Raw genomic sequence first — 13,082 nt, 5'->3', positions numbered from 1 at the left:
TCTTTCCCTGACCCCTTCTCCGAGGCACTTCCCTAGACGTGAGAAGGGAGGTGGGCCCAGCCCACTGTCCGAGAGTGGCACACCTGTTGGCCACCCGTTGGAGAAGCGGAGGTGGCAGGAGAGCCAAAGGTCCCCCTCCGCAGGGAACACTGACAGTCCCGGACAGTCTGGTGGGAGCACACTGTGCCTCGGTCTTCGGATTTGCCCCTGACCCTGCTTTTCCCTCCAGAGCACAAGGTTATCATCGTGGGACTGGACAATGCAGGAAAGACCACCATTCTCTACCAGTTGTAAGTGACTCTCAGATGGGGAGAGGAGAGGGTTGAACCTCTCATCAGACTGACAGGCATTTGGATTAATCATCAGAGCTTTTTCTCAGGTTCCGGGGCTCACCTATAGGCTGGGGGAGTGATGGGAGACCCTGGTATGACCTCCCTGGTATGTGGGCCTTTTGGTGGTGGAACAGCGGGGTCCTGTGCCAAGTGCCAAACCAGGTCCCCCTCCATCCCCGTCTTCTGCCATCTACCCCTGGCAGCTGCCGGGACAGGTGCTGAACCTGCCTCTTTTTTCCTGCTGCCTAAACAGGCTCCTGTTCCCCTAGCCTCCTTTCTCACCCCTGCACCCTCCATTTGCCTGTTGTCTTTCTGCCCCTTCTTCAAACATAGAGGGAGAAGGGGAGGGCCAGCTTCGGGCAGAGTTGGGCTCTGTGGCTCTCGGCTTAGGGCCCACACTGGTGCTGTGTAAACAGTCTGTTTTCCTCGCTGTTCACTTTGGGTGTTAGCCCTGGGTTTGCGAGCCTCCAAGTACTTTAAAGTACTCTATTTGGTATAAACTTTTCCCTGAATAAGTAATATATAAAAATGGTTTTAAAAAGTAGGGAAAATTCCAACAGTCCAAGAATATAGAGGAAGAAGTATGTTTCTTTCTCACTCCCACCTCTCAATTTTCCTTCCTGAGGCAACCATGGTTATAACTTCTTGGTAACCCTTTAAGAAGCATTCTTTGCATAAAAAAACATGTATGTGTGTGTTTTCTGTGTCACTTTAACAAAGCACCTCTCTGATGGTCCTGCTGTGTCTGTCTCACGTTTCTGATCTCAGGAGCGCTCATCTGGAAACTTGTTAGAAATGCAAAACCTGGAGCCAGCAGGTGGCATGGTGTTTGAGGCACTAGACTCCCGCATGGCCAACCATGGTTTGAGTCCTGGCCTTGGAGGCTTGAAAGTCACACCAAGCACATGAGCGTACATGTCCAAAATCCCAGGAAGAATATGGAAGAGAAGGGATAGCAGTGTGGCCATCCTCCCTGGGGGGATGATTTCTCACTTAGCCTCTCACCATCTCTCTTGCTCTCTTTCTTGCCTCTCTCTGATGAGCACATATGACCTATAAAAGAAATGAAGAAGAAGAAAAAAAAGAAAGAGATGCAAAATCTTGGGCCTAGCCCCAACCCACATTTTTTTTTTGAGAGGTTTTTGCTATAGAGTTTGTGCGTGTATCAGAAAGACAGAGAGAGACAGAAAGTGAGAAATCACCCCCCAGGGAGGATGACCACTCCGCAATCCCTTCTCTTCCATTCTCCTCTCAGGATCTTGGACAAACCCACATTTTGACAAGATTCCAGGTGATTCAACTGCATATCACTTCTTAGAAACTTCTCTAGTTAGTGTCCCTCTCTAGGGTCAAAACTTGAACCAACAACTTTGACTTCTGTGATCAAGCCATGGCAGGGTTTGATCTCACTCCTGTCTCCCAGTGCAAAGCCTGGCCTGCTGCCAGGCTGGGTCAACGTGGGCTGAGTTGTTCTGAGTGAGACCCAGCCTGCCTTGGGAGTAGAGGGTTGGGGGTCAGGGTTGGGAGCCAGCTGGCCTGAGCTCTCAGTACCTCCCCTGCCTCCGTAGCTTGACGAAGGAGGTGGTTCATACGTGCCCCACCATTGGCAGCAATGTGGAGGAGATCGTTCTGCGGAAGACTCACTTCCTCGTGTGGGACATAGGCGGGCAGGAGGCTCTGCGCTCCTCCTGGACCACGTACTACTCCAACACTGAGGTGAGGAGGGTGCCGGGGCTGGAGGGGTCTCCGAGGCAGTTGTGTGATATTAGTCAGTCATTTAACCTTTCTGAGTCTTGGTTATTTCCTGTTCTGGGAGATGGAGAGCATAATAATGATCTCCTTGAGGTCTCCCTGAATGAGAATAATAAAACAATGCCTAATGGGGCCTGATGGTAGCTAGGGATAAAACGAGCTGCTCTGTGAGGCTGACTCACATGGAAAGTTTCCAGGCTCACGTCTAGTAGACCTTCTTGAGCAAGTGGGGCCAAGACCCTGTTGGCAGTGCTGTCTCACACTTTTTCTCTCTGTCTCTCTCACACATAAAAGAAAGCAATAAATAGGGCCAGCTCGTAGAGTGGTGGTTAAAGCACCTAATCCCACATGGTCAACTGCATGGCTCGAGACCTGGACCCAGCAGCTTGAAAGACACTGGAGGAACATTTGCATGTGTGCCCAAAAAATCCCAAAAGGAGGGAGAAATGGGGAAGGGATTGCAGCATGACTATTCCCCATGGGGGGGGCTGCATCTCATGTCCCCCCCACTCCAGGGAATGTATGTGTCTTCTGGCAAAATTGAAGTAAATAAATAAATAAACTTAAAAATTATAGAGAGCCAGCTCCATAGCCCGATGGTTAAGGGAGCTACATCTCACATGGCCTGTTGTACAGTTCAAATCCCAGCCCCAGAGGCTTGGAAAATACATTGGATGCATGTATGTGTGTGCCCAAAATCCCAGGAAGATGGAAAGATGGAGAAGGGATCGTGGCATGACCATGCCCTATTTTTTTTTTTTTTGGAGAGGTTTTTGCTATTGGTTGCATGGGCTCGCCAGAGAGAAAGACAGAAAGCGAGAAATCACCCCCTCCCCAGGGGGGATGGCCATGCTGCAATCCCTTCTCCTCCATTCTCTTCTCGAGATCTTGGGCATGCACACACATGCACTTGGCGTGAGTTAAAGCCACTGGGTCCGGGACTCGAACTCTGGTCAGCTACCTGGGAGTCCAGTGACATAGCCATTACTCCAATTGCTGGTCCCTAACATGACCATGCCCTACTAGGGAGATGTTTCTTTTTCTCCCTCTTCCTTTCATCTCACTGTCTTTTTCTGGCAAGGGCATGCACCCTATGGCAAATTAAAAGTTATTAATATCTATGGGCCAGGATCCCGCACGGCCAACTGCATGGTCTGAGTTCTGGACCTGTGGCTTGAAAGTCACACTGGGCACGTGTGCATGCGTGTCCAATTCCAAGAGGAGACTGGAGAAGGGATTGTGCATGGCCATCCCCACCTTCATGTGGGAGGGTGCAATTTCTCACTTTTCCTCTCTCTCTCTCTCTCTCTGTCTTTTTCTCTCTCTGTTGAGTGCACACACTCTATAGCAAAAAATGTTTAAAAAAATTGAGGCTTGCAGGTGGTGTGGTGGTTAAGGTACTGGACTCCCAGGACTCCCACATGGCATGAGTCCCAGACCTGGAGGCTTGCTTTCTCACTTTCCCTTTCTCTCTCTTATTAAATTAAGAAATAGCAATAATTAATAAATGAAATTAAATACGTAAGTATTCGAGAAATATATAATAGCTAGTGCACATGAGTCATATTCAGCGTGGTGCAGTGCCCGTTCATATTTTGATTCCTTCCCAGCAGCATTGTCTGCAGGCCGGCAGCTTTCTGTCTGACGCACTGGATGGGGTAGGCCCTGTCTCTGGGGTCTTACTTTCTTACTCTGGCAGGAGTAGAATTCAGTGGTCTCATCCCTGGAGTGAGACAGAGCTGGGTTTGAACTCCAGGACTGCCACTCACCAGCTGTGTGGCCGAGGGCAAGATACATAACTGCCCTGAGGCTTGGTCTCCTCAGCTGGAAAATGAGGATAATAATAGCTCTGATCGCACAGGGACGGGGCAAGGCCTACAGAAGCCATGACTGCTGGGGCTTAGCACAGCCTCTGGTGCGCAACCAGAGGTCTCTGCAGAAAAGGTAGTTACCAAGGTGGGACCAAGGTGGGGAGGTCTTAAAACTGCAGGTTCTTTTCTTTGGGGCTGGTATCTGGGCAGTGTGGAGGCGAGTGGGGCAGCGCAGTGGGCAAGAAACCAAACAGCAAGTGGCTCACCTGCCACTCATGACTCCTCTCTACTGGCCAGTTCATCATCCTTGTGATTGACAGCACAGACCGGGATCGGCTGTGGACCACCCGGGAGGAACTGTATAAGATGCTGGCCCATGAGGTAAGCCCCTTGCAGTAGGGAGAGGGCCCAATGGTGCTAGCTGTGAGACCTCAGGCTAGTCACAGCCTCTCTGAGCTTCATCCCTGATGCTGAAGTCTCTCGGAGCCTGGATCTCAGCAGCATGGGATTGCTTCATGCATGTCTCAGATGACAATGCCCTGAACACAACTGATCACAGAAGCCAGAGTTGCTAGTTCAAGCCCTGATCCCACCTCTCACTCCTTGTGGGACCCTAGATACTATGCCTCTCTAATCCTTAGTTTCCCTAAGTCTAAAATGAGTAGGATCATCAATTCTCACCATGTGGGATGGTTGTAAGGATTATGTGAGTAGGTAGGGAGGCATTCTATCAGCTGTAGATGTCACTTGATGTAGTCATCCCTCCCCCCAGCCTGGGCCTCTCTTGCTGGTGAGAGCCAGCGAGGACACACGGGACAGGGAAAGGGGATACTGGACCTTCGCTGACTGGGACTGGGCTTCTCTGTCCGCAGGCTCTTCGAGATGCTTCGGTCCTGATCTTTGCCAACAAGCAGGATATGAAGGGCTCCATGACCACCATGGAGATCTCCCAGTTCCTGAGTCTCAGTGCCATCAAAGACCACCCGTGGCATATACAGGCCTGTTGTGCCCTCACTGGGGAAGGGTTAGTAGCTCCCCATCCGGACCTCCAGGCACTGGTCCAACCAATGGACGGCAGACTACCAGAACCCTTCAGTCCCTCTCCTGGCAGCAGAGGTTCACAGCTGGCTCAGGGCCCAGTCAGCTGAGCACTGACCCACAGCTGATATGCTGTGGGTAAGCAGTGAGCCAGACAGCCCTTCTCTTCCCCCCCCGCTTTTTTTTTTTTTTTTTTTTTTGCGTTTTTTTTTGAGAGGTTTTTGGTATAGGGTGTGTGCGCTCACCAGAGAGACAGAGAGGCAGAAAGTGAGAAATCATCCTCCAGGGGAATGGCCATGCCGCAATCACTTCTCCTCCATCCTCCTCTCAGGATCTTGGGCACACACGCACACGCACCTGGCATGAGTTTAAATCACCAGGCCTGGGACTTGAACTATGGTCGACTACATGGGAGTCCAGTGACATAGTCATTACACCAACTGCTGGTCCTGACAGCCTTCCTCTTAAGAATAAACCAAGGAACACTTGGGGCCAGTCTGAGACATGGTGGTTAAGATGGCCAGGCCCCACATAGCTGACTGACTGATGTGAGTCCCAGACCCTACACTTGAGAAACACGCATGAGTGCCCCCAATCCTGAGTCGGGAGAAATAGAGAAGGGATTGCAACTATGACCGCGCCCCGTTGGGGCTGCTTTCTCTCTTTCCTTCTCTCTCTAGTGAGTGCACACACACTCTGGCAAAAATTGATTTAAAAAAAAAGGAGGTGGAGTGGTGGTCAGGGAAACCCCACCTAAACACAAGAATTGAAGTACTGAGGAGTGGTAGAAAGAAAGGGAAACTGGATAGCAGTGATAGAGGGGGCCGTGATGGGTCTGGTTTAGCTTTGATGACCAAGGATGGCCTCTCTTCAGAGGTGACCTTTTTTGTTGTTGTTATAGGGGATGTGTGCTCACCTGAGAGAGACAGAGAAACAGAGAGAGAGAGGGAAAATAAGAAAGCACTCCCTAATCCCTTCTCCTCTATTCTCCCCTTCAGATTTTGGGCACCCACACACATGCTTCTAGAATGTGTTTTGAGCTGCTGGGTCTGGAATCAAACTATGCAGCTGGCCATATGGGATCCATTTACCTTTACCTCCATGCCACCTGCTAGACCCAGAGGTGACTTTTGGGCTGAGACCTGAATGGAGAGGAAACAGCCAGGGAAAGACCTGGGGACCAGCCTTCCAGGCAGGAATCACTGAGTCCTGACCTTGAGCTTTCCTCTCTGTGAAGAGCAGGACATCCACACCTACTGCCTCCTAGGGTTTCTGTGGGAGTAAATGACACCATTCACTCAGCAAACCTTTGAGGAGCAACGTCACCTGTGACAGGCATTGGAGCAAAAGCAGAGAACAAAGCAACCCCTGCTTTCACAGAACTTACTTTTCAGTGGGGGAGACAGACAATAAACAAGAAAAACACACAGTACGTTAACCTGCTTACTTATAGCATGTAACAAAGATAGATACAAAGGAGGGGAGTAGAAAAGGGGTGTTGGGGGGCCGGCAGGTAGCATGGTGGTTAAGGGCTCTGGACTCCCACATGGCCGAACAAGGTTTGAGTCCCGGACCTGGTGGCTTGCTTTCTCACTTCCCTTCTCTGTCTCTCTCACTCTGTCCCTCTCTGGTCAATTAAAAGTAAATAAAGTTAAATAACAATAATTTAAAAAAAAAAAAGGAAGAAGAAAAGGGATGTTGGAAGTCTGTGGAGATAACGTTGCAATTCTAGGTAAGGTCCAGGAAAGGGCTGCTCAGAGGGTAGCTACTGAGCAAACGTGGATGTGAGGCAGCATCGGGAGGAAGTTCTGTACCTTGTTCTTCTCAAGCAGAATGGTGGCAGGCTGGGCTCCCAGATGTCGGGGTTATTTTGTTTGCTTTTTAAATTTTTGCCTGAGGGCATGTGTGCTTGGAGAGAGAAAGAGAGAGAGAGAAAGTGAGAAAGCACCCCCCGTGGGACATGGCGATGTTACAATCCCTTCTCCCCCATTTCCCTCTCCTTTTGGCCTTTTGGGCACACGTGCACATATGCCCTGGTGTTTTTTAAGCCATAGAGGTTGGGACTCCAGCCACGACATGCTGGGCTGTGTGGGATCTAGCTACCTTAACCACCAGGTCATCTGCAAGCCCCTGGGTCAGGAGGCCCCCCCCTCACCCCCAATCCACAGTCAGTTCAGTTCAACCAGCATTTCCTAAGTACCCACGTGCTGGGTGAGGCTGAGATGATGTCGAGAGGGCCAAGGCTCCACCCTTGCTCTGGTGCTGCCTGGGTCTAGTGGGGAAACTGGTGGGGCTGCTTCCCAAGCCTTTGAGGTCACCCACTGATGGAGGAGGTAGGTGGTGGGCATTGAGCCTTGGCCAGAGACATGGTTAAGGGGCCGAGGACGGTGGGTTCCCAGGCTTCTTCCTCAAAGAAGCCTTCCTGTCTCTCAGTCATCCAGAGACCTCTGTACATCTCCTTCCCAACCTTTATCACAGAATGTAGCTGTAGGATTATGTGTCCGTTTGTTTAACGTCCATCTCCTCGGCAGACTGGGAGCTTTGGAGTAACCAGCTCCTACCTAGCACAGTCCCCGAAGCACAGCAGGTACTCAAGGCAGTTTGTCTTTGTTGATTGAATATCTGGGTGTCACCCTGGTCACCCGTGGGTCTGCTCGGGCAGGGGCTGGGGGCTCGAAGGTTGTCACCCTATGCGATAATGCTGACTGCTCTGCTCCTCCCTCCCTGCAGGCTTCCTGCCGGGCTCCAGTGGATGCACGCTCAGGCCACAGCCCACTGACGTCCCAGCCCACGGCCAGCGGTCTCTCTGGGGTTTTGCATGGTCAGCGTGGGTGGGAAGCCCATGTGATATCTATTATTTGTCTATGGTTCTCTGGTGGGGGCAAGGCAGCTATGGATGGTGAGACTGCCACTGTCTGCCCAGCCCCTCGGGAGGGGGAGCTGGCACGAAGACCCTGAATTGCTGCAGACAGAGCAGCAGAAAAAGCTGCCCCATATTCCACGCTGCAGTTGTCCTTGGAGACACCAGGAAGCTATTAGATGTCTTGAGGGATTAGGAGGTGGAGCCTTCTCCCTATTTGCAGCACTCAGTCTTTGCGTAGGAAAAATATGTGTGCTGGGGGCAGAGTAAGAGACCCCAGAGTTGCTCTTCAGTTCCTATGACCACACAATCTCCCACCCCCGTCCCAGCTTTCTGGCCCTTCAGCCATTTTTGTCCCATATGCTTTGGGCAAAGGAGATTCCAGAAGGGTGAAGGGGGTGGGCTCAGGGGGAGAAGGGCAGAGCCAAAAGCCAGGAGAGGAAAGAGGGCAGAATATGACACCCAGGCAGGGACAGTCCTCCTCTCCTTGGCACTGCAAGGGTTCCATTCCTCCTTCTCCTCCCCTCCCCTCTGAGTTGCTGCCTCTACCTCAGCTTTGGAGCTTTGAGCCTCCCAGTAGTACCCCACCATGAAGCCCACTCCTCAGACCTGCTTGTTCTGTTCATCTTTGTGTAATGACTTTTTCTTAAAATTAGGATTTTTATAAAGATGTAATAAATGCCATAGAAAACTGCTCACCTTTTATTTCTGTCTGTCCTTTCTGTCTGTTTCTCAAACTGACTTTTGGATCTTGTGCAAAACTCTTGGAAAAATCCACTTTAGAAATGGTCAGTGGAGACCTGCCTCAAGGGTCCAGCCAGCTAGGGGGATGGTACTGGGCTTGACTGGGAGTGCTCGGCTTTGCCTGGGTCTGGGGAAGGGAATGATTTGGTACTGATTGATGGAGAAGGGGAAGAGAGGCCCTTGAGACTGGAAAAGCCCAGAAATCCTATCTGGTAGAGTTGGAGACCCAGGCTACTCACCTGTCCGCTGGGTTGGGGGGTGGGGGACAGTGCTTAGTCTTAGAAGACCTGGGATGGTTCTGGGGGCAGTGGGTCTTTCCCTTTCCAAGTCTGGCAGGAGTTTTGAATCAGCATTCCTTAATGTGTAGTTTGCCTGGACTGTGATTATGGAGGAAGAAGTTAGGAATTCTAGCTGTCTCCATGGTGTTTTGTTGTGTTTTTCCATGAAGTTATCTTGACCTAATCCTCAGGTCAAAGCTACAGGAGAAAAAAAAAAAAAAACGAATAGTACCTCACCTTATTCGACAGAAAAGTATTCCAACAAGATAACGCCAACGCGCGGGGGTATAGCTCAGTGGTAGAGCATTTGACTGCAGATCAAGAGGTCCCCGGTTCAAATCCGGGTGCCCCCTCTGCGACTGAACTTTTTCCCCTACCTTTTACCTCTCCCCCAAGGCCGCCTCTCGTTTCATTACTCATAGTCTACTTCACAAATTCCTTCGTACGAAGGGAATCGTTGGTAAGACGGCAGTCGTTAGGGTTTGATCACAGTGTTCTGGTCGGACCGGAGACGGTGGAGTCTCAGGTCCTGTCTGTGGCTCTGTCTGTGTGCCCAAGGGTGGGATCCAGGTCAAGTGAGGACGAAGTGATCTGCGCTAACCCCAAGAGGACGCTACGGACGGCCTCTTAATGGTGTGGCAGAGGTCGGCGCGCCCCAGGGTCGGCCTGCCGTATGGGTGGGAGGCTGAGTTTTCAGGTCCGGGCATGGGCTGGGAAAGGAAGGCCAGGAGAAGCTGTGTGAGCTTGCAGGGGCTCAAAGAGGCGGTGAGAAGCAGGACCCGGGCTCCGGTAGGACCGGAGCGTGGGACCCGGAGAGCGACCAAAGCGAGAGCTCTAAGCGTCTCCGCAGACTTCCCTCCGCACCTGCCGATCACATTTCTTTTACACGGGGAGTAGGAATCTTAGCTCGGAGTTCCAAGAAATAACTTTGTTTCCAAGCGAGTACCTTCCGGGAATTTACAGGCTCTTCATTTCTCGAACACATTCCATCCAATTTTCCATCTCTTCAATAATTCGCTACGGCGCCTGCGCAGCAGCGCCAAGGGGCCACCTGCGGCCAGTCGCCAGCAGAGGGGGTATAGCTCAGTGGTAGAGCATTTGACTGCAGATCAAGAGGTCCCCGGTTCAAATCCGGGTGCCCCCTCTGGGTTGTAGCAATTTTTTTTGTGTTCTGCTAGATCCTATACAGGTCACTTAAATTATTTGTACGCACTGTGAAGTTATATGTGATTCAATGTAATATAAACAAGATCATGATAATAATAAAGAAATTTTTAAAAATAAAAAAGAAACAAGAAAAAAAATTCTTTGTAGACAGGAGCCTGCCTCCAACCCCCGTTCCCCACCCCACCCTCCCACCCCCGCTCCCCACTTTTACAGGCCAGATGGGTGAGGAGGGAGTCTCTGGTCCTGCCGATTGCTCTGTCTGTGTGTATGTCCAAGTGTGGACGCAGGGCTAGGCAGGGCTAGGACTCCCGGCTGACATCTGGAGGACGGTGCAGACCGCCGGCTCTGTAGTGTTAGGGTGGAGGCTGGCCTGCCCCCGACCTGCGCATATGGGGTAAAGAAAAATGATGAGTTTTAATGGCCAGCCTTGGACTGAGGAAGGAAGGGGGAGCGGTAAGCCTCGTGAGCCTGTGGGAGGGTGAAAGGCGCTAAGAAGCATTAAGGGCGCTCCGGTAGGGCTCAAGCTTGGGACACACCTAGAGCAACGCCGGTAAAACAAGCTTGGGACACACCTAGAGCAACGCCGGTAAAACGAGGGATTCCCCCAAGTGTCTCCGCGGAGTTCCCCTTCGCACCTGCGGATTTCATTTTTCTTACACTGCGAGTAGGAATCTTTGGCTCGGAGCTTCAAGAAACAACCTTGTTTTCAAGTGAGTAATCTGGGATTTCTATTCTCTCCATCCCGTGCACACCGACCCAGTTTTCCATTTCTTTGCAAACTCGCCACGGCGCTTGCGCAGCAGCAGCACTACTAGGCCACCTGTGGCCACCGTCAGCTCAGCAGGGGAGCGACTGATTACAAATCGACTCCCCTCGGCGTCTGCAGGGGGCCTCCCCCTCCTTAAAGGCTTCAACTCCTTTGTCTTGGGCAAGAACTTTTCAGATACCCCCCCACCCCCGTCATGTTCACATTCTTTTCCCCTCCTCTCTAACTCTCTTTCGGTCAGAGGAGGCGCGGTGGCGGAGTGCGAGGAGCTGGGGAATTTCCGAGCAGTGGCTCTCAAAATGTGGGCCCGGGACCTGAGCAGTAACGCCCGGGTGCGTGCTGAAAATGCAGGTGCTCGGGCCTCGTCGCACACCTGCTGAGTTCGGAACGTGGAGCGGAGCCCGAGAATCTGTAGGGAGCAAGTTCTCCACTGGTTCTGCGGGCGCTCAAGTTCTACAGCCTTGCACCGAAAAACGCGGACGCAGCATTGATTTCCAAGTTGCCGTTTCAGCCTGAGCCCTTATAAAGGACCTGAGACAGACCGCGGGGCACCCCGAAACGGGGAAATGTACAGACACCATGGTCCCAGCTGGAATTCTGTCCCAGGACATCTCACCTTGACCTCCGGGAAGTTAGGGGCGACATGGACTCCCAGGGCCAGAGGTCGCGGACAGCCTCGCGGCAGGCAGGGAAGGTGAGGGAAACCGCGAAATGTGAGCGCTGAGTGTCGCCACGTGGCCGCTGGGGGGCAGCAAGACGCCGCAGCTGGAAGCGGCAGCCTAGTTGTTGCCATTTGAGAGTCGACCGAGTTGGGGTTTAAATCAGACATCAAGAAGAACTTACACACGGGTTAGGGTTAGGGTTTGTCCCTTGGTAAAGAATAGAAGGTTTAGGGTTGGAGGAGGTCTTCTCTGGGACCCTGAGTCCTAAGGAAGGGAGAATTGGGATCCTGAGAGATTAGAGTCTTGAATCGTTCCCTTTCCCAGGTCCTCCGTGAGAACCCGCCTCTTCCAGCCCACCCTGTACCTTCTCCTGTCCCCACGCATATCCCTCCTTCTGGGGAATTTCCCCTGGGGCCGTGGCGTCCACACCCTCGCACTCCGCGATTTTCCAGTCCCCAGGCCCCGGCCAGGTCGAAGCCAGGGCCCTTGAGAGTCGACCGAGTTGGGGTTTAAATCAGACATCAAGAAGAACTTACACACGGGTTAGGGTTAGGGTTTGTCCCTTGGTAAAGAATAGAAGGTTTAGGGTTGGAGGAGGTCTTCTCTGGGACCCTGAGTCCTAAGGAAGGGAGAATTGGGATCCTGAGAGATTAGAGTCTTGAATCGTTCCCTTTCCCAGGTCCTCCGTGAGAACCCGCCTCTTCCAGCCCACCCTGTACCTTCTCCTGTCCCCACGCATATCCCTCCTTCTGGGGAATTTCCCCTGGGGCCGTGGCGTCCACACCCTCGCACTCCGCGATTTTCCAGTCCCCAGGCCCCGGCCAGGTCGAGGCCGGGCCCCCCCAGCCCCTCTCCCACCCTCAGCGCCCAGCCCCCTGCCACCGCACAAAGTAGGACAGGGAGGGAAGAGGCACCTCCATGTCCTGACCTGATTCCCTGCCGTCGATTACATCTCCTAAATTGCGGGTATTTTTATTCTGTCCTGGAAGTGAAAAAGAGAATCTATCCCCAGAGCCACCTAAGGTGTGGCGGGTGGGGTGAGACGTTTCCTTGCTCTGAGGCTGGTTTTGGAGATTGTGTGGGTCCTGCCCTGAGCGGGACTGGAGCCCCCAGAGAGGAGGGTGGCCAGGTCACTGGCGCCGGGGCGGGGTGCAGAGGTCCAGGGTATTTCAGAGGAGGGGCAAGGACCTTCCATCCCTAGTCTGCTGGACTATGGGGCAATATTGTACTGCGAATGGGCTTGGGGAGATAAAGTAGGAATAAGTTGGGGAGAGAAGCCGGGGTCCCTGCTGCAAGCGGAGATTCCTGGGGCGGTGTGTGTGTGTGTGTGTGTGTGTGTGTATGTGTGTGTTCAAGGCCTCCGAAATCCACAGGACTCAGAAAGTGCGAAGCCTGTGGGAGTGGGAGGAGGGGAGAATGGCAAGAGCCCATAGCCTAGGGAGGGGGATGTCCATCTTTTCCTGGGGTCCCCCCTCTCGGGTCTCCGCGTGTCCCCCCCCCCTCCCGGGAGAAGCAGTGGGGGGCGGGCAGGGGCTAAGTGTGGACTGCGGGCGGCCGATGCTCTCGAGGAGTCCTCCCCACGGTTCCCTCTCCCTACTTCCCGCCCTGGGAGCGGCCGGAGCAGCTCTTGAGGAGCGCTGGGAGCCGCGGGGGGAAGGCTGGGGAGCGCTCC

General features: G+C 52.7%; 1 protein-coding gene and 2 non-coding genes across 6 annotated transcripts in view; all 3 read left to right on the top strand.

Moving 5' to 3' along the window:
- Positions 1-8,498, top strand: part of ARL5C (ARF like GTPase 5C) — a 9,036-nt gene extending 538 nt beyond the window's left edge. The window contains exons 2-7 of one of the 4 annotated variants that reach the window (XM_027774748.1): positions 230-290; positions 1,901-2,048; positions 4,193-4,276; positions 4,768-4,919; positions 7,465-7,520; positions 7,664-8,498. In XM_027774748.1, coding sequence (XP_027630549.1) covers positions 230-290; positions 1,901-2,048; positions 4,193-4,276; positions 4,768-4,919; positions 7,465-7,483 — 464 coding nt within the window. In that variant the 3' untranslated portion in view covers positions 7,484-7,520; positions 7,664-8,498. The remainder of the gene's footprint in view (positions 1-229; positions 291-1,900; positions 2,049-4,192; positions 4,277-4,767; positions 4,920-7,464; positions 7,521-7,663) is intronic. The other 3 variants (XM_027774747.1, XM_027774750.1, XM_027774749.1) reach the window with 3 other exon arrangements.
- A 598-nt stretch (positions 8,499-9,096) lies between these two features.
- TRNAC-GCA (transfer RNA cysteine (anticodon GCA)) lies at positions 9,097-9,168 on the top strand. Its single transcript has one exon. It is a non-coding gene; the product is annotated as a tRNA-Cys (tRNA).
- Positions 9,169-9,887: 719 nt separating this feature from the next.
- Positions 9,888-9,959, top strand: TRNAC-GCA (transfer RNA cysteine (anticodon GCA)). Its single transcript has one exon. It is a non-coding gene; the product is annotated as a tRNA-Cys (tRNA).
- The last annotated feature ends 3,123 nt before the right edge of the window (positions 9,960-13,082 follow it).

Source organism: Tupaia chinensis, unplaced genomic scaffold, assembly GCF_000334495.1.
Source record: "Tupaia chinensis unplaced genomic scaffold, TupChi_1.0 Scaffold000477_1, whole genome shotgun sequence".
In the NCBI taxonomy this organism is placed as follows: Eukaryota; Metazoa; Chordata; class Mammalia; order Scandentia; family Tupaiidae; genus Tupaia; species Tupaia belangeri.
The sequence above is the reverse complement of the archived record's forward strand: the minus strand, read 5'-3'. Positions and strand labels throughout refer to the sequence as shown.